Below are 25,966 nucleotides of genomic sequence, written 5' to 3' on the forward strand. Positions count from 1 at the left end.
GATAATTTAGTGGAAAAACCGATATAAAAGACAGTAATTACTCTATTTATATTCAAGTTTTTTTTTTTAAAATGGTGAGGTAATGATTAATTAAAGGTTTTTTTTTTTTTTTAATATTTTAAAAATTTTTTTTTTTAATTTTTTTATTTTTTTTTTTTATTTTATTTTTTTTCGTAGGTTGGCGTAATTTTTTTTTTTATTTTTTTAAAAAAAAGTTTTAGTTTACTTTTTTATTTTACAATATATATTAGTACTATAATTTATAATAAAATGTCAGCTTTAGGTAGAAATCTTGGTAATTTTGTTTTAACTTTTTCAAAGGCTAAAAGTTCATTAAAAACCGTCAATGGATTAAGAACTGGTCTTTTAAGTTGTTGTGGTTCAACCGTTCAACCATTAGCCAAAGATTCACATCACCAACATAAAGCCCACTTAAATGTTAAACCAAATATGAATGGTATTAGAACCGAATTATACAGCACTGAAACTATTAAAGAATTCGCAGTTAGACAATATAGCAGCAAAATCCAAGCTACCCCAACCCCAAAATCATTATTAGCTAATATTTGTGAAAATGAAATGACTGAATTCCAAAACCTCTTCCCAGAAGGTTCATCAGAAATCGAAACTTACTTAAAAGAATCAGGTTTTGAATTAACCAAAGAACCAGAATATGCCGTCCTCACTAAAAAATTCGCTGATGGTACTGAAATTTGCATTCGTTTCGATACTTTAGAAGATTCACAAAATTTCGATGAAAATTTAGAAGATCAAGAAGAAAATGAAGAAAATGAAGAAGAAAATGAAGAAGAAGAAGAAGAAGAGGAAGAAGAAGAAGAAGAACAAGAAGAAGAAGAAGAAAATGAAGAAGAACAAGAAGAAGGTGAAGAAGATGAAGAAGATGCTGGTAACCCACACGATCACCCATTCGAAGTTCAAATTACTCCAAAAGGTAACCCAGAAGGTAAACTTACCTTTGGTTGTTATGCCGAACACGACGGTAGTTATGTCGTCTCTGGTTTCTTCAAAGGTGGTTTCAAAGATATCACCAATCCAGTAGATATCTCAGGTACTACTCCAGAATTCCAAGAAAATATCTTATTACTTTTACAACAATATGGTGTCGATGAACGTTTAGCTTTCTTTGTTCACGACTATGTTCACAACAAAAAAGTTACCGATTACATTGAATCATTCAAAGCCTTAAAAGATTTTGTTAAAGAAAATTAAATTTAATAATTATTATTAAAAACAGTAATAAATAAAGTAAAAAAAAATTTTAAAAATATAGTAACATATCAATCATTAATTGATTTTTATAATAAAATTAATAATTTATAAAAATAGAAATTATTATAATAAATATAAAATTTTTTTTTTATTTTTTTTTTTATAAAATACTTTTTTTATTTTATTTTTTTATACTCATATTTATATTTATAATATGGAAAGAGATAATAGTATTAACAACAGGATTAATAACTTAACTAGTTTGAATGACAAGGATTTAAACTCAATTATACGTAGTGTAAATTTATTAATGGAACATTTCCAAAGACATAAAGAAGGTAAATATATTTTCAAAATATTTTAAAATAAAAATAAAACACTAAATATTTTTTTTTATTATAAAGAGGTAGAAAGGTATAAATATGAATTGGTTAGTTTACAAGAGGAGTTAAATAATAGTAAATATGAATATAATTATAAAAAGTTTAAATTTAAAAAATATTAATAGTTTTTTTAAAGAAAATCAAATAATTAAACAGTTAAAAGAAAAAATTAATGGTTTTGGTGAAACGAAATGCGAGATAAAGTTTTATAAAGATTTGATCTATACATTCGAAAAGGAGTTTATTGAGTTTTTTAAAGGTAAAATAGAATCTTATTAGATAGTATTTTAATTTAATGAATATTAACTATTTAATTTTATAGAAAAAAATAGGTTATATAAGGAGGCTGATCTGAAATATAGGGAAGATAAAACATACAGTTCTAACAACTCACCAAATAACGCAATAAATAGAAACCAAACTATTACCGAGGAGATAGGTGGTCATAGTCCAGAAGAATAAAATAGATACAAAGTTTTTAAAAATTTAAATAAAATTAGCATTATTATTTAGATTAAAATATTTTGTTATTATATTTATTTAAAATTTAAAATAAAGTGATTATTTGGGTTTTTGGAGGCACAGTATAAATCTGATATTGTTTTTATAAATTGATTGATTTTTCCATTGTTACTATTTCTATTTATTCCTTCTCCATATTTTAAAATAGTGATTGATTTTAAATTTGTAGATTTGTTATTTTTAAAAAATTGATTAAATATATTAGTTTGAATATTAAAGTCATTTTTTATTTGGGTTACATTTATTCTTTTTTTTTGCTCCTTTTTGCTCGAGTTGGTATCTTCTTTTTCGGTGGTGTATAAGTTTTTTGATATTTGATATATTATTTTTATAATTTTTTTATTTTCATTGATATGCTGAAGAAATGGTTCTACTGAGTAGGAGTCGCAATATATTGTGTTTATGTTGGGGTACTCTAAAAGAGGTGATAAATGAATTGGGTCATTAATTTTAAATAAATTTAAGCCTAGTGTTCTAATAGAGTTGTTGTTGCCATTTGAAAATAATTCTTTTAAAAATCTTGAAGGGTTATAAAAATTATTAACAGTGTCACTCTTAGTTTCATAGGATGGTATTGTGGACTTTAGTATAAGTTTGCAGATGTTCTTGTTATTGTTGTTAGACACTAACTGACACAGTTTATTTATCTCAGACGGAGTTAGAATAATTGATAGCTCTTTTAGTTTTGGTATTGTTAGTTGTTCTATATCGTTCATAAGGTCAATATCATTGTTTGGATTAAAAATTGACTCTATTAATTTTAGAGGTGTAAAATGATTTACAAAATCAATTGATTTAATTGATTCTTGACATTCGAATATTAAAGTTTCTAGATCTGAAATATGGATATCTTCAAAATAATTATTTGGATTATATACACTGGTTTCAATTATAAGCTTTGATGGTTTTACATTAGTGATAAAATTAAAGTAATAGTTGTGCGATGACAAATCATAGTCATCATAACCATTGTAGTCATATATTCTTTCACCATGTGATAGGGGCGGGTTGGAGTGGTCCCAGTATACATAGCAGTTTTTAACTTTGAAAAAATTGTTACAAGTGTAGTCATAGTTTGAAAAACAAGGTGGATAAGTTTTTATGAATAAATTATCAACCACCACTTTTCTTAATTTTACTAAATGTTTGGTTAAAAAATCTTTGACTTGTCCATTACTATTAGTGTTTTTTGTATTAATCCCCAATATGCAATCAATCTCTTTCTTATTTTCTTGTAAACTTGATATTTTAATGGTTTCTAACTCTTTATATTGAATTAATTTTAAATTATATATATTACAATCTTTAATGTTATAAGTATTGCTGATATTATTATTGTCGTCGTTATTGTTATTATTGTTATTTTTATTATCAATTTTTAAATATTTTATAAATTCAAATAATGAAAGTGGTAGTTTTTTATTTAAAATTATTTTTGTTTGAAAAGATTTAAATGTAGATTTTGATAATAATGATAAATCCAATATTTTATTAAATGAGATTTCATTGTAAATAATATAAGGAATTATATCATTAAATATGTATGGGTTTAGTTTAACTTCCTCCATATTTTTTATATTATGTAAATTATAATAATTTTTTAATAAAAAAAAAAAAATCTGGTTTTATAAAAAAAAAATAAAAAAAAAGAAAAAAAAAATAAAAAAAAATAAAAGGAACCACCCAACAGAGTAATTTTTTATTTGTTAAACGTGTGTTATAAATAGAGTTAAATATACATGTGTTTTTATTCTTTACTTAATACAACTGGATTGTAAAATTTTTTTTTTTTTTTTTTTTTTTTTTTGAATATTTCTAAAATTAATATTTTACTATTAATTGATCATTATTTTTCTTATTATTTATTATTATTTGTTTTTATTATTATTACCATTACTATTATTATTTATTGTTTATTATTTATTATTGTTTTTCTATTAATTTTTATTTATTGTGAAACGTGCTAAGATGCCTGAGGGGAGGAGGTTTTTTGGTTTCTTTGTTGGTGAACTCTTGCTACTTTATCATAAATTTCTTTAAATGTTTTTTCACCAAATTCCTATATATTAAACAAATATTTATTAATATTTAATTATAAAATAGTTTTTTGCTAAAATATGGCTAGATTATATACCTGAGCTACAGTTTGTTGTAATGCGCCTTTAATAATGAAGTCTTCAATTGAACAATACTCTGAGGAAGATTGAATGGTGGTATCACGGGTACCTAATATGACATATCCACCACTTACATAAACAAAGATAAAGTTATCACCCTTTTTTTGTTCCCAAGCCATATTTTTTTAATATAGGTGTTTTTTTTTTTTTTTTTTTTTTTTACTTTAAGGTAAATATTGCTTTTTGTTCCTTTTCTAAAATTTCTATTTATAAACCCCCTAAAAACAATGAACAATAAAATATTTATAATTTAATTATTATTAAAATATTATTTATTGATAATTGATGATTATGATGTTATTGATTTAATTAAAATATAAAAAGAAAAAAAAAAATTTAAAAAAAAATTTTAAAAAAAAATTAAAAAAAATATTTTTTTAAATTAATTTTTTTTACAATAATTATTATAAAAAAAAAAAAAAAAAAAAAAGATATATAGAAAGATTTAAATGGTTTTTTTATAAATGATTTATTTGATAATTTTGGATTGTTTAATTTTATATAAAAATTAAAATTAAATGATGAATTTAAGGAAAAAAAAAAAAAAAAAAAAAGATATTATTTCCATATAGTAATTTATATGTTTGGCGTTTGGGTGGTTGTGTGTTTGTTTTTTTAAAAGAAAATTAAATTATTGTTTTTTTTTTTTTTTGATTGGTTGAGTGATTATGTGATTGTTTAATTTTCAATTAATTTGGTAATTTTTAGTGATGATGATTTATGATTCTTTAAATCATTTAAATTTAAAACATCATAAATTTTCTCGTTGGTATAGTAAAGGTTCGTTATTGAATCCAAAGCTTCCATTTTGATTGGATGGTAATAGTATTTACATTTGAGTGTTAGAGTTTTGATTGATTTTGGTAAACTATTGATTGGACAGTTAAAACATTCGCCAATGGTTAATGATTCGATATTTATATCATTTTGATCTATATCATTATTAAAATCAGGAAACTCTTGATTGAAACGGTACCCAAGAGATAGAGATTTGACGCTGGATGGAATTCTTGAAAAAAGTTCATCGAGGGTATCATTGTAAAGTTCACCAAATGCGAGATGGATGATGGATTCTGGTAACTTTATATGGCTTGGAATCTTTTGAGCGCCGATATAGGTTAGATGGGTAACAGAATTAGGTACACAGCTTTTTGAACTATCATTAAGATTACCATTTAGTATGAGATGAGTGATCTTGTTTGGTAGAGATGTTCTTTCCAATGGTTGCTGGTAATTTTCACCAAGTACAAGTGTATCGAGACCGGATGGTAAAACATTCTTTGCGAGCTTTTGATTAAAGTTTTTACCAAATTGAAGAATCTTTAAGCCAGTTGGAAGACGTTTGCTCTTTATCTTTTGATTGTACAATTGACCAAATTGGATATGTTCAATACTGGATGGTAATGAGTTCTTCTTTAATGGTTTGTTGTAATGAAATCCAAATTTAATAGTTTTGAGGGTTCCTGGGAGTGTATTTTTTGGGATAATTTGATTGAAATGACCACCTAAATTTAGGTAGGTTAAACTGTGAGGTAAAATACTTTGACCATCGACAAAAACTGGGTGATTAAATGATGTGGAGAATGAAAGGTATTCTATTGTTGATGGTAAGCTATTGATTTTAATTGGTTGGTTGAAATCGTCCTCACCCAAAACTAGATGTTTAAGATTTTCAGTTGGTAAGCAATTTGGTAAAAGAGGCATGTTGAAACTCTTTCCAAAGTGGAGCTTCTCTATACTTTGTGGGAGTACAAATGGCTTTATGCACTGGTTAAAATTATCCCCAAATGTAAGAGACTCGATGGATCTAGGAATACACTCTGGCTTTAATGGCTGGTTAAAGAGGTCAAAGAAGACCAACTCTCTAACTGAATCGGGTATAACATTTTTAGTTAGGTTTTTATTATTATCTTTAATAAAAAGTGATGTTATATAATCTAAAAGAGAGATGAATGAAACAAAAAAAAAGGGTTACATAAAAAAAAAAAAATATATGAAAATATAATATTTTTTTTTTTAATATGTGGTGGTTAGTACTTTGTGACAAAAAAATAATAAAAATAAAAAAAATAAAAAAATAGTATAGAATGATAAATTATAAAAAATAACTATTTGTTTTTTATTTTTTTTAAAAATATATATTTTTTAAAATAGTTTATTTTTAAAAATTTAAATTGAAATGAAATAATGGAAAAAATAATAAAAAAAAAGTTAATACTATTATTACCTTTATATTCATATTTCATTAATTGGTCGATTTTCATTTCCATCATATGTCTATGTTGATTAAATAATCTTATATGTTTAAATATAATTATACGAATAATTTTATTTCTATAAAATTTCCAAAATAAATGATCGTTATATGCGCTTTCATTTTTATTATTATTATTATTATTTAAAACTTTTATTATCATTTTATTTATTTTATTTTATTTAATTTAATTTAATTTAGATTTAATTTAGAAAAAAAAATTATTTATATTTATATAGGTTTATTTAATAAAAACATAGGTTATTATTTATTTTAAAATTTATTTATTTATTTATTAATTTATTTGTTTATTTATTTATTTTTTTGTGTCTAAAAATTTCACGATTTCTTTTTATGTGGAAGCTTTGTGCCTAAATTTAAAAAAATAAAAAATAAAAAAATAAAAAACAAAAAAGATAGATATTATAATAAATAATATATAAAAAGAAATAAAATTTCTTTTATTTATTTTTATTTTCCGTTTTTATTTATATATATAGATTAAAATAGAATAAAAATGATTAAACAAAAAACAAAAAAAAAAAATAAAAAGACATAAGACTTTTTGAAAAAAAAAAAAAAAAAAAAAAAAAAAATTAAAAAAAAAATAATTAAAAAATAAAAAAAAAAAATAAATAAAAAAATTAAAAAATTTTAAAATTTTTAATTTTTTTTTTTTATATATTATAAAAAAAAAATCAAAAGAAAAATTCATTTCATTTATTTTATTATAATTGGTTTTTTTTTGTGATTTTCTCATATCACGAATATAGCGAAATAAAAATGTCACATTTAGTTAGTGATACTAAATTAGTAAAGTTTTATTACAGACATTACAAGTTAGGAACACAGGATTTTTGTAGAGAGTATGGTGGTGATGTTAATGGTTTGAACAAATTCTTAAATGGCAACTATGAATCTCACTCTGCTAGAGACTCATTAAAGTCATTTTGGGAAAAGATGAACACCAATCAAATGATGAAATCACAGAACGAGGATGACGACGACGACAACGATTTTAATAATACATTTGCAGATAACAATTTATTGTCACCAGGTAGAGGCTCGTCATCCACAACTTCGTCCTCAAATAACTCAAATATAACTGGAAATAGATCATTTTCATCATTGGCAGAAGCTACAGCACAACAACAACAACAATCTAGTGGTGGTCCTAAAAATGAATCTCGTCGTGTTAGAAGTCTTTTAAAAAATTATTATGGTACTGGTGATGGTTCCGATCCATCTGCCAACGACCCATTAAATATCGATGGCCCATCATTTAATTTAGACTCTTATTTCAGTAGTATCGTAAAATCAAGTTCACTTGGTCAGCTCATTCAAAAAGATAATCAAATGGTCAGCGAAATTCGTACTTTAGATGGTGATATGAAGACTTTAGTTTATGATAATTATACCAAATTTATTAATGCAACCGATATTATCAAAAAAATGAAAACAAATGTTGAAAATATGGAAGAGGGTATGGAGTTATTATCAAAAAATATGGAATTGATTACAAACTGTTCTGAAAAAATTAATTCAACTTTATCTGTAAGAAGAGATAGAATCGACCAATTAAGTGGTTTACAAAAACTATTACAAAAGGTATTATATTATTTTTATACATATAGTTTAATTTTTTATTTTATCAATATATTAATTCTTATTAAAAATTAGTTACAATTTTTAACAGCATTACCATCAAGTTTAAATCATTGTTTAGCAATGCAGGCATATAATCAAGCAGTTAAATATTATAATAGTAACAGTGGTATTTTAAAGCAATATAGTCACATCCCATCATTTCAAAATATTCAAAATGAATGTGATGCAATTATGAAAACTATGAAGGAAAAACTTTATGAAAGACTATCAAGTTTATCTGTAAGTAATAAAAACAAAAAATAGAAATATTCAATATATAAAAATAAAGTATTAATAATTTTTTTTTTTAAGACATCACAAACAGACGCAGTTGAATCAGCAGAAGTTTTAATGGATTTATTAGAACCAGTTGAATTGGTTAGATCAAAATATTTAGAAAGTAGAAAACATCATACATTATCACTTTTAAATAATTTAGAAAATAAACAAGTTGAAAATATTACCAATTTTATAAAAGAACTAAATTCAAGTTTCCTTTCAGAGTACTCATATAATATTGCATCATTCAAATCATTATTTATTAATAGATTGGATGGAAGTGACTCTAAAAAAGAAAGACAAAACTCATTTAATGAATTAGAAGATTTCTCAAAAGATTTATTTAACAAATATCTTCAAATTGCCAAATCTAAATTATCATCATTCAAAGATCCAAAAGAAAAAATCATTGCATTAGAAATTATTTATTCTGATGTCTCGAAATTAGGTTCAGAGTTATCATCATCAGAAAAGATTATAAATATTATCAATTCTACAGTACATGACCAAATTGATTTCTATTTTGAATCACTTCAAAAGACAATCAAAGAACATATCTATAAATTAAATGCAACATTAAATCAAAAGAAAGATGAAGCTTTAGAGGGATCATTCTTACAAGAGATTTCAGACAACACATCCAAAGACATCATCAACGATATCATTGAATTGTTTGATAATTTGAAGCCATTCTTTTTACCAACCGAAACCAAATTCTTATCAACCAGTTATGACACAATGTTCACTAAAATTCAAGTTAAATCTCAACAATTCTTTTTGTTTTTAGTAAACATCCACTTTTTAGAGTATTTAGATATCATTAACTCAACACCAAACCGTGAACAATTTGGTAGTCGTTTCCTCTTGGTTCTAACATCAATATGTCTTTATATCGAATCAAAAGGTATTACCCAAGTAGTTCAAACTATGAATGACTTTGTATCAATCGTTAAACAAGGTACCAGAAAAGAATTAAATGTATTTGGTTTCAATGCCCCAGATCTTTGTAAGAGAATTAAAGAAACTGCTCAAGCAATTTTAACTGTATTCACTCGTCTCTCTAGTCAAAAACTCGAAAAAATTTTAAAGAAAGGTTTAGAATCAATTCCAAATTGGTTAGTATTAAAAGAACCAAGAGATGTTAGATCTGTAATCGATATTTATTTAGAAGAGATTATTAAACTTCAAAATGAAATTTCAAAATTACTTCCAATGGGTTCTGTTGCCTCAAGTGGTTCAAATATTTCTGTTAAATCTCATAGTAGAACTGGTTCAAATAATGGTAATAGTGGTAATAATAGTAACACTAATACACCAGATAATATTAGAAGAAATTCATCAAGCACAACTACAAATATTCCTTCAATTCTCTTTGAAAAGAAACAAGAACAAGTCGATTTTAATACCTATAGTGTTTTAATTTCAATAATTAGAATCTCACTCAAATCTTTTGTTGAATCTTTAAGATTAAAAACTTTTGGCACAAATGGATATCATCAAATTCAAATCGATTTACAATTTTTAAGATTATCATTATATGATATCTTTGGAAGGTATGGTTTTTTTAATATTATCATTATATATAGAATTTATATTTTTTTTTTTTTTTTAAAAATTATTTATTAACCTTTCTTGAAATTTTTTTTTATTTTTAGAAATAATACAACATTTGATAATTTATTACAAGACTGCGAAAATACCATAGCCGAAAGATGCACTGATCCATTACCATTACAAAAACCTGTAAGTTTTTTTTAAATATATCAATAATACCTTAATTAAATACTAATTTTTTAATTATTTTCCCCCCACTTAAATTTTTATAGATTATAACCAAAATTGTTGAAACTAAAATGAATAAAAAGAAGAATATTGTAAATGAATAATAAAAGTTTAAATAAAATAAAATATAATTTAATTATTAATTAAAATAGAAAAGTTTATTAGTTATTTATTTTTTATTTAATTACTAATTTTTACAAATTTCATTTAGTTTTTAAACAAAAAAAAATAAAATTAAAAAATAATTAAAAAATATATATATATTTTAAATTTATTTAATTTTTATATTTTAAAATTTAAATTTTTAATATATTTTATTTTTATATTTTATTTTAAAATTTTAGTTTTTAAAATGTGTGTGGGTTACGAATTGAAAAAAAAAAAAAAACATAAAAATAATTTTTAAAAAGGAAATTTAAATATTAGTTTTTAGATTTGATATATTTTTAATTTTAAAAATGAAAAAATGAAAACTAAAAATACTTTTAAAGTAATTTTAGAAAATGATCTAGATATAAAGTTATATATTTTTATGAAAACTAAAATATTTTAGAGCTATAGTTTTTTAATTAATTTGAAACATTATTGTTTGATTTTATTTTTTTTTTTTTTATTTTATTTTTTAATTTTCTAATATTTTTCAACAATATAGTATTGTTTTTTTTTTTTTTTTTTCCTCTATAAAATATATATATATTTAGTTTTTTAATTAAAAGTAAATAAATATGTAGGTATTCATTTTTTTTTTTATTTTATTTTTTTGTATTTTAAAATTCCATTGACCTAATTATTTTATTGTGTGTTTAGAATAAAAAAATTAAAATATACTATCAGATAATATTATTTTAATGGTAAACTATAATATAATTGTTGTTTTTATCATAATTATTTATATAAATTAATTATTATTTTTAATAAATCTTAAATAATAATTATAATATAAAAAAAAAAAAAAAAAAAGTAATTTATAATTTAATCTATTTTTATTTTTTTTTTTAAAAATATATTTTTTATAATTTTAAAACAAGAATTATTAATAATAACTAAATAATAATTTATTTTAAAAATAATTATGATAAATATAGTAATGAATCAAGACATACAGTATATTCAAAATAATAATAATTGGTTAGTAAATAGTAATTCTCAACTTCAAACTAATAGTTTGGAATATAATACAAACTTACAAACCCAAATTAATTTACAGCAGCAACAACAACAGCAACAAATAAATTGGCAACAACAACAACAACAGCAGCAACAAGTGCTCAATTCAACCCAAAATTGTTATAACTCATATTATAGTACTAGTAATAATAATAATTCATTCATTCGGAATCAACAACATTTAAATTTAAATTTCACACATAATAATAATTTCATTTTGTACGATCCAAATTTGACATTTCAAAACAGTTTGCCAACAATGCCAAATAATAACACTACCTATTATATAGATAATAATAATAATTTACAATTACACGAAACTATGAATAACAATATTTACACTCACAACTCTTACCCAAGCGTTATGGAGGCTCATAATAAAATGGAAAAGCAAATATTGTCTCATCAACAACAACAGCAGCAATTACAACAACAATTGCAAACAAACCACCCACAACCACAACAAGTGCAAGAGCTTTATAGTAATAATAAAAATTATTCTAATGTAGATAGTAAAAATAAAACAACCAAAGATGTAACTTATACATATGAGGCTACTGGGAATGGGACATCTATTTATAATAATTCAGTTTCAAATAATATTTATAATGCAAACCAGGCAATGCAAATGGCACAGGAAATACCTACTGGCCAAAGACAATTGCAATATCAGCAACAACAACTACAACAACACCAAATTCAAAATAAACATCAAATACAAACAACTGTAGCTCAGCAAAAGAAATTACAACCATCTAATAATGAAAATGATAATAATAAAGAACCACAACAACATGTAAAGAAGTCTCAACAGGTAGTGGTTCAACAAAACCATCATACAAGCGTTACAACTTCAAATTCGATACAAATTATAGAAAAAGATTTAATAGATAAAACATTGGAACAACAACAAATTCAACTCGAACTTAAAACAACTAAAGAGGAAAGAGATAAAATACAATTACATATCGAACAACATAAAATGAATATTGAAAACCACGAAAGAATTTATAAAAAACCTTATTTAATTACATCAAAAGTAAACGAACCATTCCCTAAAATCCTATCATTAGAAAATTGGAATTTTGTTGGTGAAACAACTTCAAGAATTTACCAAACTTTAAATCAAAGAGCAGATTTCCACAAAAGGTCCTCGTCGTGCCGAGTTTTACTAGTTAAAAAAATATTTACTTGGTTAGTTTCTCATGACAAAGATTATATCAAAAGCCATAGAACTGTTGATTTGGTAGTTGCCATTAGTGACATTATTAATATGATTATTAGTTTAATAGAATTACATCGTGCTCCACCAAATTCAATTTTATATTTAATTATTTATTCTTCAGACCGTTTCGTTGAAAGAACGGGTATCAATCACCATCAAATATTTAATTTATTATTAACAAGGTAATTATTTTTAAATTTTAAAAAAAAGGTGTTTTAATAAAAACTAACTTTTTATTATTTTTATTTATATTAGCGCCATTGTAAATCTAAAATTTTGGAATGAATGCCTTTATATTCAAAACAAAACAATAGCCGATATATTTTCTTTTAGTGTAAAAGATTTGAATACAATGGAAAGAAGATTTTTATATGGTTTAGATTATAATCTTTGTGTGACCGAAGAAGAATTAAATTTATTTGTTGATAAACTGGAAAAAATAACAATTTCACAATCCAATTTGGTAAAATAAAAAATTAAATATCAATACAATATAATAAAAAATAATTTGGTAATATTACTATTAATATTTAAAAAAAAAAACAAAAAAAACTTTTATTTTATTTTTATTTTATCTTAAAATTTTAATTTTATATATGATTTAAAAAATATACATATTTGTTTTTTACCCAATCGCCACCACCCAGAACCGAAAAATTTCTCTTTTTGGACCTGCTTGTTTTCTTTAATTTTGGACAATTTACTAATCTGTGACCACGACCATCACAATATTCACATGGTTTTGGTACTATCATCGGAGCCTGCATCGTTACGATCCTGTAATTTTTGAAGATATTGATTATCGTCGGGTATTTCTAATAAAGCTGGTGGTACTTTTTGCTTGGCTTCAATTAAAAGATATTTAAGATCCAATAATAATGATTCTGTATTGGTTTTGTTGATAAATGTTGTTGCTACACCTTTATTTCCACGTCTACCTGTTCTACCAATTCTGTGAATATAATTTTCAATTTCTCTTGGCATATCGAAATTAATAACATGTTGAATATCGGGAAAATCTAAACCTTTTGAAGCTACATCAGTAGCTACTAAAACATCCTTTTTACCTTCTCTAAATGCCTTGATTGCACCTTCTCTTTCTTCTTGAGATTTATCACCATGAATTGAAACTGCTTCTACTTGTTTTAATAATAAATATTCGTAAATATCATCTACATCTTTTTTATTTTCACAGAAAATCAATACTGGTGGTGGGGTCTTTTGTAAACATTCTAAAAGATATACTATTTTGGCTTCTGGTTTTACAAACTCTACCTCTTGTGTTACATTAAGATTGGCAGCACCAGCACGACCTACATTAACTTCAACTGGTAATACTAGAGCACTTCTAGCAAACTCTTGAATCTTTTTAGGCATTGTAGCACTAAACAATAATGTTTGTCTTTGATTTGTAAAATGATCTAAAACTGAACGTATATCGTCTTCAAAACCAAAATCAATAAGTCTATCTGCTTCATCCAAACCTAAATATTTACATAGATTAAAGTTGATCTTCTTTTTCTGTAATAGTTCTAAAAGACGTCCTGGTGTTGCTACAATCATATGAATACCCTTTCTAAATACCTGTTCTTGTTCCCGCATGTCAATACCACCGATAGCCAAGAGTGTACGAAGTTTAGGAAATCCATCTTTTGCAAGTGAATCGGTGAATGAATTTACGAGATCATAAGTTTGTCTTGCTAACTCTCTCGATGGTGAAAGAATGAGACCAAATGGACCTTCACCTTGGATGATTGGTAATTTCTTTTCTTCTTCCAAAGCAAACAAAACCATTGGCAAAGTGAATACCAAAGTTTTACCACTACCGGTATATGCAATACCAATCATATCACGACCAGATAAAACTACAGGTAAGCCTTGCATTTGAATGGGTGATGGTTTTTTAATACCTTTTTTATCTAAAACTTGAATAATTGATCGTGGTATCTTCATTTCTTTAAAAGTTGTAATGGGTGGTGGTGTGTCATCTCCATCTACTATAATATTCATTTGATTTCTAATTTTTTGATTATCTTTTTCATCTCTTTCTCTAATGTATAGCGGAGGTCTCCATGAGGTCTTCATCGACTCTGTGTAGGTGATATCTTTTGCACGATCCTTTACTGAAACCAACGGTTTAAATGTTTTTAATGATTTTAAAATGTCATTTTCTTCTCTTTCAATTCTTTTTTCATCTACAGTCTTGTCCTCGGTTGGATTTTCTTCATTTGGGATTGATGTGATACCATGTTGCAACTCTCTTTGTGTTTTATTTTCTTGCTTTTTTATCATTTCGAATTTTTGATCTAATAAACTTTGCTGTTGTTGATAAACCGGTTTAACTTCCTCTATTACAATTTTGTTGTTGTTATTATTATTATTATTATTATTGTTGTTGTTTAGTTGTTCTTCATTATCTCTTTCCTTCTCTCTTTCTTTTTCTTTTTCCTTTTCCTTTTCTTTATTTAAATTGTTTAATTTTGATTTAATTTGATTTAATTTTCTTTCTTTTAAAGGAATCCATTTTTCAACTTTGTCTTCACTACCATTTTCGTTTAATGAATGTTTTTTATCATTATCTGTCATTTTTTTATTAAATTGTAAATTTAAAAATAAAATAATTTTGAAAAAAAATGAAAAAAATAAAATTTTTTTTTTTTTATTTTATTTTTTTTTAATTTTTTCCCCCAAACTATTTAAGAAATTTCTTAAACAAAACACATTAAATTTGTTATTTTATTCAAAAAATAAATAATTTTTTATATTTATAAAATTTTTACAAAATAAAAAAATGTATCTCACAAATATAAATAATACCTAGAATTAATTTTCAATTAAAAAAAAATAAAAAAAATAAAAAAATAAAAAAATATTTGAATTTTTATTTTTTTATTTTTTTTTTAATGGAATAAAAACACTTTTTTTAAAAAAAAAAAAAGAAAAAGATAATGGATAGTGACAATGACGACCTTTTAGATTTTGCATCAGATCAGTTATTTAAAAAACCAAAAATAGAAATTGCCAATAATAGTTTCGATAACAATAAAATAATATCCAATAATACATTAAATTCATCACCATCTCCATTATTAGCACAACAAATTAACTCATTTAATACGCCATCTTATTCATTTAATAATAGTAATAGTAATAGTAATAGTAATAGTAATAGTAATAGTAATAGTAATAGTAATAGTAATAGTAATAGTAACAATATTAATAGTTATGATAATAAAATATTAAACCATAGCAATAGTTCATTAGAAACTCAACAAGATAATACACAAGAAATTCAAACTGAAAATGATAACCCAATATTATATTTTCCAAAAATTAAAAATGAATCATCCATCAGTAACTCACTAAATAATAAAGATAAAAACGATGATAGTAATAGTAATAGTAATGATAATGATAATGATAATAATAGTACTAATAATAACGATAATGGTATTGATAATACAAATCTAGATTATGATTTGGACTCTGATATAATTAATGAATTTTACTCTCCAGTAATTGAAAAAACTGATAAAAAAGAAAACGAAACCACCTCAACCAATATAAATAAAACAATTAAAATTGAAAACGATAATAGTGTTAATAGTAATAATAAAAATGATAGAAAATTACCAAACTGGATGATGAAAAATAATAATAGCAATCCATTTGATGAAGATGCAAAATTAGCCGAAAAATTATTTGAAGAAAAAAGAAGTAACAAAGAGAATTTTTTAAAAGCAGAGGATTTAAAATGGTTAGAGTCTTTAAAGGGTTTTAAGGAAGTGGATCAACCAATTACTAAAGGAAGGGTCATTTGTTTCGATTTAGAGACCAGTGGATTCAGTGCAGAAGATAGCATTATTGAAATTGGTGCTGTCGAATTGATAGATGGTTGTAGAACTGGTGTAATATTTCAAAGCTATGCCAAACCCAAAGCACAAATTCATCCAAGAGCAGAAGAAATTCATCAACTAAACAATTATTTATTACAATATTCACCGCCCATAGAAGTTATGCTCTGTAGTTTTATGGATTGGGTAGGAGATTCACCATTAATAGCCCATAACTTATCATTTGATAAAAGAATGCTGTTACAAGAATTAGTACGTTACAAAATTCCTTTCGATAATGACCATATTTGTTTTTGTACAATGAAATACTTCAGAAAAGTGTATATGGGTTTAAATTATTCTTTGGATTCAGTTAGTCAAAAATTAAAAATTAATAAACTCTTATTAAGAAAAACGCATGGTGCATTAGTTGATGCTGAAATTTTATCAATTGTTTATACTCATTTATTAACAGCCAATCCAAATAATTCAATAAATAAAATTATAAGCAATTCAATAATAAATAATCAAATAAATAATCAAACAAATAATAATAATAATAACAATAATAATAATAATAAAAACAATAATGACAATGATAATGATATTATAAAGGACTAATCCTAAATAAAATTTATTCTTTTCTTTATTTATTTTTTTATTTTATTTTTATTTATTTGGGTTGAATGGTTTCAATTATATAATCCTTGCTAAATTGTTTGGGTTATGGCTAACTTTCCTGCATATTCATTCGACCACCTTTAAAGATCTAGTTTCATGTATCTAAAATATTAACAATGAATTATGTAATATTACCTTTTTTTAAAGTAAAAAATAATAAAAAGTATATTAGATATAGATAAATCTATTAAATCTAGTAAATAATTGGTTTATTTACGAATATTATCAAAAGGTATGAAAAAAAAATATTTAATACCATAAAATTCAGATAAATAATCTTAAAACACTTTTTATTCAAATAAAATCTATTTTGAGAATATTTTTTATTTTTATTTTTTATTTTATTCCCTCTTAAATTTAAAAACCATTATTTTTTTTACTTTTTTTTACTTTTTTTATAATTTCAATTTAAATAAAAATCACATAATTTATAAACATTAATAATAATACTAAAAAATAATAAAATAAAAATAATTAAAAAAAATAAAAATACTTTTTCTGAGTAACTGTCAAAATTTTATTTATTTTTAAATTTTTGATCATTTTATATATATTTAAATATCTCACACAAACTGAGTTTTTTTTTTGTCACGGTACAAAAAAAGATTTTCAAATAATAAGTTTTTTTTTGATTTATACACTTGTGTAACCAAAAAAATTGAAAAATTATTTTAATTTTTTTAAATTTTTTTTTTTTAAAAAAACAAAAAAAAAAAATAAAATTAAAAATATACCATTTTATAACGATCCCAACCAAGTTATATATCAACTCAGCATAACACACACATAAAACACCAACACACAAAAATAACCCACTTATAATAACACACACCACCACACACAGATTAGTGAGAAATAAAATTAAATAGCTCACAAAAAAAAAAAAAAAAAAATTTTATTATTTTAATTTTAAAAAAGCAAATAAAAAAAAGGAATTAATTTTAAATTTATATTTATTTATTTTAAATTGTTTATTTATTTATTAAATCTTTACTAGTATCATCACCATTATTATTTTTTTTTTTTTTTATTTTCATTATCATTATCAAAAAAAAAAAAAAAAAAAAAACAGACTATAAAATTAAATTAAAAACATATACACAAATATAAATTATAGAAATGGGTAAAAAAGGAGAATTAGCCCTTAAGAATTTTAGTTATTATAACAGCAATTGCTTTAGTTGTATGTTGATGATTTTTTAAAATAGCCCATTAACCAGCAGACTATAAAACTAACTAATTAATATTTTATTTTTAAACATTCTATAGGGTATTACTGTTCCATATTGGATTTATCTTAAATGGGCTGTCGACGATAAATCTGCATCAGGTATTGCAATTTATATTGTTAGTGCGGTTATATTAATCATTCTTGCTATACTTGGTTTTATTGGTTCAATTAAAAAGAGCAAAATTCTTTTATTATATGTAAGTTTGCTTATTTTTTGTTATATATATTGTATTAGTATAAAATATCGATATGACTAACCCAAACTCCTTTTTTTTTTTTTTTTATACAGTTTGCCATTATTAATATTGTAATGTTAGCATTTGGTATTGCACAAATTATCGTAACTAATCTCCAACTTGTCGATTGTGGTAAAGAATCAGACTCCAGCTTTTCGTTCCTTTGTTCAACTGGTAAAGGCGCATACTATGTACCAATGGCAATTTTATTATTTATAAATTTATGTGGTGGTGTTTTCGGAATTGTTTGCAGACATCTTATTGATAATGATCAAAAAGGAAACTATTATTAAACTAATATATCTATAAAAAAAAAAAAAACAATAATTTAAATCATCAATTTAATATAATACATCCAATACCAGCCATACTTAATTATTTATTTTATATAAAATTTTAAAAAAAATACTGCACTTTTTTTTTTAAAAAAACTAATAAATATTTTTTTTGTAAATTTTCTCTATTATAAAACTATTAATAAAATATATTGTTTAAATTAATATTTAAAAAAAGATAATCTTTTATATAAAAAAAATGTTTATTGTTTAAGAAATTGGAACGATAAAGATAATCAAAAATTAAAATTATATAAAAAAAAAATTTTAAATTAAAAATAGTTTATTATGCATATTTATAAGTAAAATATTGTATGTAAAAAAAAATAAACATATAAAATAAAAAAATTATTGAAACTTTAAAGAATGTTAGTGAAATTTTAATTTCAAACTTTTATTGAATAAACTTTATAAAAGAATTTATCTTTATCTTTATTTTTATTGATTAAAAAATTTTAAATAAAAATACAATAAAAGCAGCAGCTCTTTAAATAATGAAATCTGGGTGATCATATGGAAAACCATCAATTGAACACACATAACGGATTTGCTGAGACTAGAGCTTGTTTAAGTTGTTAAAGTTTTTGGGATGCTGCCGGATAGGAACCACTAAATCATTTCATCTAATGAGCCAATAAATCTTTTCTTGATCTAAAACCATTCGATGATACCATAGTTGCTTGGCCAGAACAATGTCTGATATTCATCAAATAGTTGATTAGAAAGAAAAAATTCATTGGTATTGATTTACTTGAGAGGTCTTGTACTCTGATTGGATCTTTACCTCCGTGGATTTTGAACAGTTATGATAAATTCTTTAAAGTCTATTTCTTTTTTGATTTCTATTGAGCATTATCTAATATTTTTATTATCTATTATTATTATTACAACTGAAATATATACTATTAAAAGAATTATAATTATAATTTTTATTTATTATAATTATAATCTCTATCTAAATTATTATTTTTTTATTTTTTTTTATTTTTTTTATTTTTTTTATTTTTTTTTCTGCCAATGTCGCTAGAATGGTTTATATATCCGCATATAATACAACGGAATTCTATTAAAAAAATTAGTATGAGTATTAAAGCAAAATTTTAAAGAATATAAATTAAACTTACTTTTTGGGGCGAATTCACTTGGCATTGTTCCGATACAGTGTCCACAATTTTCAAAATAGAGTAAATTTGTATCGGAAAATAAGCAATAATACATTTTTTTAAACCACCATTTTAAAATAATTAAATAAATGAATGGTTTTTGTTGTGGTTGTTGTTGGTCTGGTTGTTGTTGGTCTGGTTGGGTTGGATGTTGGGTTGGATGTTGGGTTGGATGTTGGGTTGGTTGTTGAGTGGTTGGTTGTTGTTGGGTTGTTTGTTTTGGGGTTGGTTGTTGTGTGGTTGGTTGTTGTTGGGTTGGATGTTGTGTGGTTGGCTGTTGGGTTGGTTGTTGTTGTTGTTGGGTTGGATGTTGTTGGGCTGCTTGTTGTTGTTGTTGGGATGGTTGTTGTTGGGATAGTTGTGGGAATGGTTGTTGTTGTTGTTGAGGGGTTGCTTGTTTTTGTGGGGTTGGTTGTGGTGGAGGTGGTTGATGATGTTGGTCCTCTTGGTCTCTATTTTTAAAACTTTTATATTGCTCTAAAAGTTTTTTGGTATGGTCATAATTAGTTTCTTTTTTTCTTTCATCGAATATTTTATCGAGACCAATATACATTTCATTTAATTTTTTTTCATTGAATTTTATTAATTTTTCAAATGAAAATCTATATAAATTTACTAAAATTAAGATTCTAAATTATAATATAAATGTTAATATTAATAATAAACAAAAATTAATATATATTAAAAATGAACAACTTACATCATTGAAAATAATAAATCAAATGCAAAACACTTTGCCTTTTCAGACAAAGTGTCAGATGAAAGAACCATGTTATATAAATTGAATGCTAAAATGATTTCAATTATAATAAAATAGAAAAAAACTTTCTTATAAATATTATAATGAAAGGCCTTGGAGTTATTTATTTGGAGCTCCAATTTAGCAATTTTGGACTCCATAGCCCATACTTTTTTTTCAAAGAGGTTATTCTGGATACAAATAAAACAATACTTAATATTTATTTTGTTTATAATGAATGTTAAATAAGAGATACTTACTTTTTTTGAAAAAATATTACCCATTTTTTTTAATTTACTTGTTGTAAAATTAAAAGGGTAAAATATATACAAATAAATTAAATAAAAAATAAATATATATATAAAAATATTTAAAAAAAAAATATAATAATATGATTATATGAAATTTAAACTAAAAAATTAAGCTTTAATGATTACTTGATTGATTGTTTGAATTTAAAAAAAAATAAATTTGAAAAAAAAAATTAATTTATAAAGCAATGAAATTTATTTTAAAAAAATAATAAAAAAAAAAAAATTTAATTAATAATAATAAAAATTATAATAATTTCCTTTTGTAAATATAATAGATTAGATCCAAACTCGGTATTCCCTTTTTTGTACATTCTAGTAAATTTTTAATCTGTAGCTACCATAAAAGTAGTGATCATCAATTTATTTTTTAAACACATCACCCAAATAAAAAAATAATTATTTTTAATTAAAAAAATATAAAAAAAAATTAAAAAAAATTTAATTATAACCCCACCACACACTTTTTTATTATTATTATAAAAAGTGGCTGATATGTTTGGGAAATGAATTAATAAATTTTTATTTTTTTTAATTAAATAAAAATGAAAAATACCAATTTTAGAAACCATTGCAATCTGAATCATTCAAAAAAATATGATGATGCCAACTGTTTAATTTAAACAAAAAATATTTTTGGTGGTCAATAGTATCAATATGAAAAAAAAAAAAAAAAAATTTTAAAAAAAAAAAAAAAAAATTTTATTTTTTTATTTATTTGATTATTTATTTATTTTTTTGATTATTTGTTTTATATAAAAAACTTAAAAGTCATGTTGAGAAATTTCTTTTTATTTTTTTTTTATAATTTAATTTATTTAAATTAATTTTTATTTTTATTTTTATTGAATAAATAAATTTGTGTATTTCATAAAACATCAATTTAAATCATCCTATTAAAATAATATAAAAAAATTAAAAATAATAAACAATTATATTAATTAAAATTACATTTCTATAAATATATAATAATATCACTGAAAAAAAAAAAAACACCACAAATTTTTGTGATGATTTTTTATTAATAAATTTTTTTTTCTGATTTAATTTCTTTATTTTATTATTTTGTAAATTTATTCATCAAATGGGGATGGAGCATTCCTAAAACCAAAAGTATTACTATTACCAACTGGAATATGTTCTAATGAAGGTGAGTTTTCCCCAACTACATCATCATCATTAAATTTGCTATCATTAAATGAGAATGGTGTGCTGCCAAAATCACTGAAACTTTTGAATGGGTCATTATGATTTTGATTTTCTGTGGTGCTGTATTAAAATTATCATTGTTATCTTGAGAAAATGGATCATTATTATTATTACTATTATCATTATTATTATTATCATTGAGACTATTATTGAATGGATCATTTGATAAATTTTCATTATTGAGATTTGATGAATTAAAATTACTGCTACCAAAGTCAAAATTATCATTAAATTTAACACCAAATTCGGGTTGTTGTTGTGAATCTTGTTCTTGTTGAATTGGTTGTTGATCTAATGTTTGTGATTGGGGAGCAAAATCTTCAAACCCATCAAAGTCATTACTGTTATTATTTGGAACTGTGTTATTTGAAGAAAAGAAATCATTATCGTTGGTTTGACTAAATGCACCATTTTCTGAAATAATATTGCTGTTATTTTGTTGGTTTTCGCTAGATGAACCAAATACAAATGAATCTCTATTAAAACTTGAAAAAATAATTTGACCAAATGGATCTTTGGAGCTTTGGAAAGATTCATTGGTTTCAAATAAAGAATCTTTATTATCGAAAAGGGCATGAGCTTCGGATAAGGTTTCTGAGCCAGCATCTTTAACTGATGTAGTGTCTTCACCAAATGGAGCTGATTCGCCAAATGGATCTTGTTTTGATGTACTATAGGAGCTAAATGAAAACTGTTCTGATCCAAATGCATTTGCCATGGTGTCAACACTGTTGTCGGTGAAGCTATTATTGCTACTAACACTTGCACTATTATTGGTGGCTGCGTTTGATGAAAATGTTGGATTTGGAATTGTTTTGCTATCGCCACTGTACTTTCTGCCAACTGATGAGCTTGATGTTTTTAATTGTGAAACATTTGATTTAACTGGAGATGGTGCATTATTATTACCTGCATTAATGAATGATGAAGATGGAGATGATGAAAAAGTAACACTATTATTACTGGTATTCATTGGATTGGTTGTGGTTGGATTGGTTGTTGTAGATGGAGCAGTAAATGGTATGGAAAACTTATCATCAAATGGTGAGGTTGGTAATGAGGTTGAAGTTCTTGATGGAGTTGGCGTACCAAAAAAGTCCCATTCATCGCCAGTAGCATTATTGGTGGTGGTAGAACTGGTAGTATTATTAGCTGGAGCAATAGAGGTTGCAAATGAAATATTATCATCAGATTTAACTGCTGATAAGGGTTTGGAGGAAGATAATTGTTGTTGCTGTTGTTGTTGTTGTTGTAATTGTTGTTGTTCTTGTTGCAGTTGTTGTTTTTGTTGTTTTTGCTCTTCAGCCAATTGTTTAATTTCTGCCTTTGACTCATTGATAAGCTTTGCTATAGTGGCCAATTGATTTTTAACATCGCTACGATTTTGTTTGATTGATTCAATAGAAGCTAAAAGGAACTCTAATTCTTTTCTATTCTTTTCGAGCTCTTGTTGTTTTTCTTGAAGATCATCATTTAATTGATTGAGCTGTTCTCTTTGTTCATCATAAAGCTCTGTTTTCTCTTTTAATAAAGATAAAGTTTGCTCTAATTGAACTTTTGATGATTTAATATCGGATCTTGTGGTGTTAATATGCTCCTTTAATTCTGAATTTGATTGTTTCTTCATTTGAAGATTTGATTCTTCAGTTTTAATCATTTCTTGGACTACCTGTAATTGTTTTTGTTCATCTTCAAGCTGTTGTTTTAATTCTGCCTCTAATTGTACTTCTTGATTAAATTTAAACGAAAGATCTTCTTGTTTAATTTTTTCTTGTTCTGAAATTTGTTTTGCCTTATCGATATCACTGTATAACTGATTCATATTTTGTGATGGTTGTTGAACATAAGATGATTGTGGTGATGATACATAGTTATTATTATTATTAAGTGATGATTGTGGTGATGGTACATAGCTACTATTTGAAACTGATGATTGTGGTGAAACTTGTGAGAAGGAGTTCATACGAGTTACACTACCTGGTTTAGCTGGTGGTTTGGCTATTAAATTTGTATTGCTATCAAATGTAAATGAGCCTTGTCTTTGTAAAGTTGGTTGTGCCTGTGGTTGTGGAGTAGAGCCAATATTTGGTGATTGTTGTTGTGGTGGTGGTTGAAGTTGTTGTTGAGAAAATTGTTGTTGTAACTGTTGTGGTGGTGGCGAAACTAAACTATTTGAAACATTTAAACCACCACTATTACTTTGAACACTGTTATTGTTTGTTATGCTGCCACTACCTCCACCACTTGAAATTGGTGATTGGTTTGAAATATTACCAACAATGTCATTGAGATTAATATTATACTTATTAGAGGATGATTTTGAGTCAGAATCAGATGCCTGTGATTGATGAGTTGGTGAAAACATAGCTGGATTAAAATTACTCTTTGAAGACTCCATTAAAATATTTGGAAGTGATTGTGGAAGCTCTTTTCCCTTTTTTCTTTGATTAATTAAAAACATAGCTATGACAAATTTTTGCTTATCTAAATATTGCTCTTGATTATAATCTGCCAAGTCCCAAATTAACTTTAAATCGTGGATTGAAAGATTTGATTTTTCAAACAAAACCTTTGCTTGTTGACCAGTAAAATAGCCACTTTGTTGATTCTTGTTAAAGAGATCTTCATAAACAATTCTTTCGGTTGGTGGTATCATCCATTCTGGGATTTTAGGGGATGGTACACCTGCTGAACTAATATAATGTGATGAGGTAATTAATGATTCTGGAATTCTAACTGGTAATTCATATCCCTTTAGAACAGATCTAATTAAAAATGCTGCAATAATAAATTCTTGACAATCAAGTTTTTGATCTTTATTTAAATCTGATAAATTCCAAATATGTCCTAAAATTTTGGCTGGTAAACCACTTGATGAAAATATACTCTTTGCTTGGCTTCCTAAAATGTATCCATCTTGATCATCGTCATATTTATTAAATAAATCAATATAGTTTTGTTTATCGCTATTTGATATTGCCCACTATATAGTTATTTAATGTTAATATGGTTATAATAAAAAAAAACATAAAATTAAAATAAATAATTACATCGTTCTTCATTGGTGGTACTTCACTTAATCTGGGAGGTGGTACAACTGGCATTGATTTAACACTTTCCAATGTGACTGGTGCACCCATTTGTGCTAATGATATTAACTTTAATGCTACAATAAAATCCTCAATATTTAAATAACCATTATTAACATCTGCAATTTGCCATACCTATAAATTAAGAAAAAAGATTAGTATCTAGATGTACAATCGATATAAAATACTTTATAATAGATAAAGTATATTTAAAAACCTACTTCTCTTAAAATTTCATTTGGTAACATTGAATATCTGAAAAATGAAGCATCTGTTAAACCAATAACACCATCTTTATCGGAATCACATAATAAAAACAACTCTTCATAATATTGTCTTTGAGCTGGAGGCACTTGAGCTTCTGGTCTCATCTTATTTTTTTCTGTTTAACTATAACTATTATAACTATTTTATATTTACTATTATTTATTATTATAGATTTAATTAATTAAACAAATAAAAAGGTAAATAAA

At 24.1% G+C, this 25,966-nt stretch overlaps 12 protein-coding genes across 12 annotated transcripts; 6 read left to right on the plus strand and 6 right to left on the minus strand.

The window, feature by feature from the left end:
• Positions 1-270: 270 nt before the first annotated feature.
• On the plus strand, positions 271-1,230 carry DICPUDRAFT_86418 (uncharacterized protein; the record flags this gene model as incomplete). The annotated part of the gene is made up of 1 exon (XM_003284717.1): positions 271-1,230. The coding sequence occupies one exon, from the start codon at positions 271-273 to the stop codon at positions 1,228-1,230; it is 960 nt and encodes a 319-aa protein (XP_003284765.1).
• A 214-nt stretch (positions 1,231-1,444) lies between these two features.
• Positions 1,445-2,075, plus strand: DICPUDRAFT_75730 (uncharacterized protein; the record flags this gene model as incomplete). Its single annotated transcript, XM_003284718.1, has 4 exons — positions 1,445-1,568; positions 1,635-1,688; positions 1,750-1,872; positions 1,936-2,075. 4 exons carry the CDS (start codon positions 1,445-1,447, stop codon positions 2,073-2,075), a joined length of 441 nt encoding a protein of 146 aa, XP_003284766.1.
• Positions 2,076-2,149: 74 nt separating this feature from the next.
• Positions 2,150-3,703, minus strand: DICPUDRAFT_75731 (uncharacterized protein; the record flags this gene model as incomplete). The annotated part of the gene is made up of 1 exon (XM_003284748.1): positions 2,150-3,703. The coding sequence occupies one exon, from the start codon at positions 3,701-3,703 to the stop codon at positions 2,150-2,152; it is 1,554 nt and encodes a 517-aa protein (XP_003284796.1).
• A 395-nt stretch (positions 3,704-4,098) lies between these two features.
• DICPUDRAFT_148591 (uncharacterized protein) lies at positions 4,099-4,431 on the minus strand (the record flags this gene model as incomplete). The annotated part of the gene is made up of 2 exons (XM_003284749.1): positions 4,099-4,194; positions 4,270-4,431. 2 exons carry the CDS (start codon positions 4,429-4,431, stop codon positions 4,099-4,101), a joined length of 258 nt encoding a protein of 85 aa, XP_003284797.1.
• Positions 4,432-4,964: 533 nt separating this feature from the next.
• DICPUDRAFT_45704 (uncharacterized protein) lies at positions 4,965-7,053 on the minus strand. Its single transcript, XM_003284750.1, has 2 exons — positions 6,540-7,053; positions 4,965-6,249 (listed from the first exon to the last, which is right to left on the minus strand). Exons 1-2 carry the CDS (start codon positions 6,727-6,729, stop codon positions 4,991-4,993), a joined length of 1,449 nt encoding a protein of 482 aa, XP_003284798.1. The 5' UTR covers positions 6,730-7,053; the 3' UTR covers positions 4,965-4,990.
• Positions 7,054-7,349: 296 nt separating this feature from the next.
• DICPUDRAFT_75733 (uncharacterized protein) lies at positions 7,350-10,378 on the plus strand (the record flags this gene model as incomplete). The annotated part of the gene is made up of 5 exons (XM_003284719.1): positions 7,350-8,174; positions 8,247-8,453; positions 8,526-10,045; positions 10,148-10,235; positions 10,319-10,378. 5 exons carry the CDS (start codon positions 7,350-7,352, stop codon positions 10,376-10,378), a joined length of 2,700 nt encoding a protein of 899 aa, XP_003284767.1.
• Positions 10,379-11,361: 983 nt separating this feature from the next.
• Positions 11,362-13,138, plus strand: DICPUDRAFT_148594 (uncharacterized protein; the record flags this gene model as incomplete). Its single annotated transcript, XM_003284720.1, has 2 exons — positions 11,362-12,848; positions 12,922-13,138. The coding sequence occupies 2 exons, from the start codon at positions 11,362-11,364 to the stop codon at positions 13,136-13,138; spliced, it is 1,704 nt and encodes a 567-aa protein (XP_003284768.1).
• Positions 13,139-13,256: 118 nt separating this feature from the next.
• DICPUDRAFT_28243 (uncharacterized protein) lies at positions 13,257-14,958 on the minus strand (the record flags this gene model as incomplete). Its single annotated transcript, XM_003284751.1, has 2 exons — positions 13,257-13,414; positions 13,440-14,958. 2 exons carry the CDS (start codon positions 14,956-14,958, stop codon positions 13,257-13,259), a joined length of 1,677 nt encoding a protein of 558 aa, XP_003284799.1.
• A 656-nt stretch (positions 14,959-15,614) lies between these two features.
• DICPUDRAFT_75736 (uncharacterized protein) lies at positions 15,615-17,120 on the plus strand (the record flags this gene model as incomplete). The annotated part of the gene is made up of 1 exon (XM_003284721.1): positions 15,615-17,120. One exon carries the CDS (start codon positions 15,615-15,617, stop codon positions 17,118-17,120), a length of 1,506 nt encoding a protein of 501 aa, XP_003284769.1.
• A 1,089-nt stretch (positions 17,121-18,209) lies between these two features.
• DICPUDRAFT_91384 (uncharacterized protein) lies at positions 18,210-19,152 on the plus strand. Its single transcript, XM_003284722.1, has 3 exons — positions 18,210-18,363; positions 18,450-18,608; positions 18,701-19,152. Exon 3 carries the CDS (start codon positions 18,722-18,724, stop codon positions 18,938-18,940), a length of 219 nt encoding a protein of 72 aa, XP_003284770.1. The 5' UTR covers positions 18,210-18,363; positions 18,450-18,608; positions 18,701-18,721; the 3' UTR covers positions 18,941-19,152.
• Positions 19,153-19,368: 216 nt separating this feature from the next.
• DICPUDRAFT_75738 (uncharacterized protein) lies at positions 19,369-21,168 on the minus strand (the record flags this gene model as incomplete). The annotated part of the gene is made up of 4 exons (XM_003284752.1): positions 19,369-19,412; positions 20,107-20,774; positions 20,846-21,075; positions 21,145-21,168. 4 exons carry the CDS (start codon positions 21,166-21,168, stop codon positions 19,369-19,371), a joined length of 966 nt encoding a protein of 321 aa, XP_003284800.1.
• Positions 21,169-22,078: 910 nt separating this feature from the next.
• DICPUDRAFT_148600 (uncharacterized protein) lies at positions 22,079-25,864 on the minus strand (the record flags this gene model as incomplete). The annotated part of the gene is made up of 4 exons (XM_003284753.1): positions 22,079-22,088; positions 22,365-25,387; positions 25,455-25,628; positions 25,715-25,864. 4 exons carry the CDS (start codon positions 25,862-25,864, stop codon positions 22,079-22,081), a joined length of 3,357 nt encoding a protein of 1,118 aa, XP_003284801.1.
• Positions 25,865-25,966: the final 102 nt, after the last annotated feature.

This window comes from Dictyostelium purpureum (genome assembly GCF_000190715.1).
Source record: "Dictyostelium purpureum unplaced genomic scaffold DICPUscaffold_31, whole genome shotgun sequence".
Taxonomy (NCBI): domain Eukaryota; phylum Evosea; class Eumycetozoa; order Dictyosteliales; family Dictyosteliaceae; genus Dictyostelium; species Dictyostelium purpureum.

What these genes read in the sequence shown, in the direction of transcription:
- DICPUDRAFT_45704 (XM_003284750.1), bottom strand. Translation starts at nt 6,729, where the DNA reads ATGATAATAAAAGTTTTAAATAATAATAATAATAATAAAAATGAAAGC. An exon ending in AATGAAATATGAATATAAAG is followed by an intron (nt 6,250 to 6,539) that starts GTAATAATAGTA and finishes TCTCTCTTTTAG; the next exon opens with ATTATATAACATCACTTTTT.
- DICPUDRAFT_91384 (XM_003284722.1), top strand. Translation starts at nt 18,722, where the DNA reads ATGTTAGCATTTGGTATTGCACAAATTATCGTAACTAATCTCCAACTT.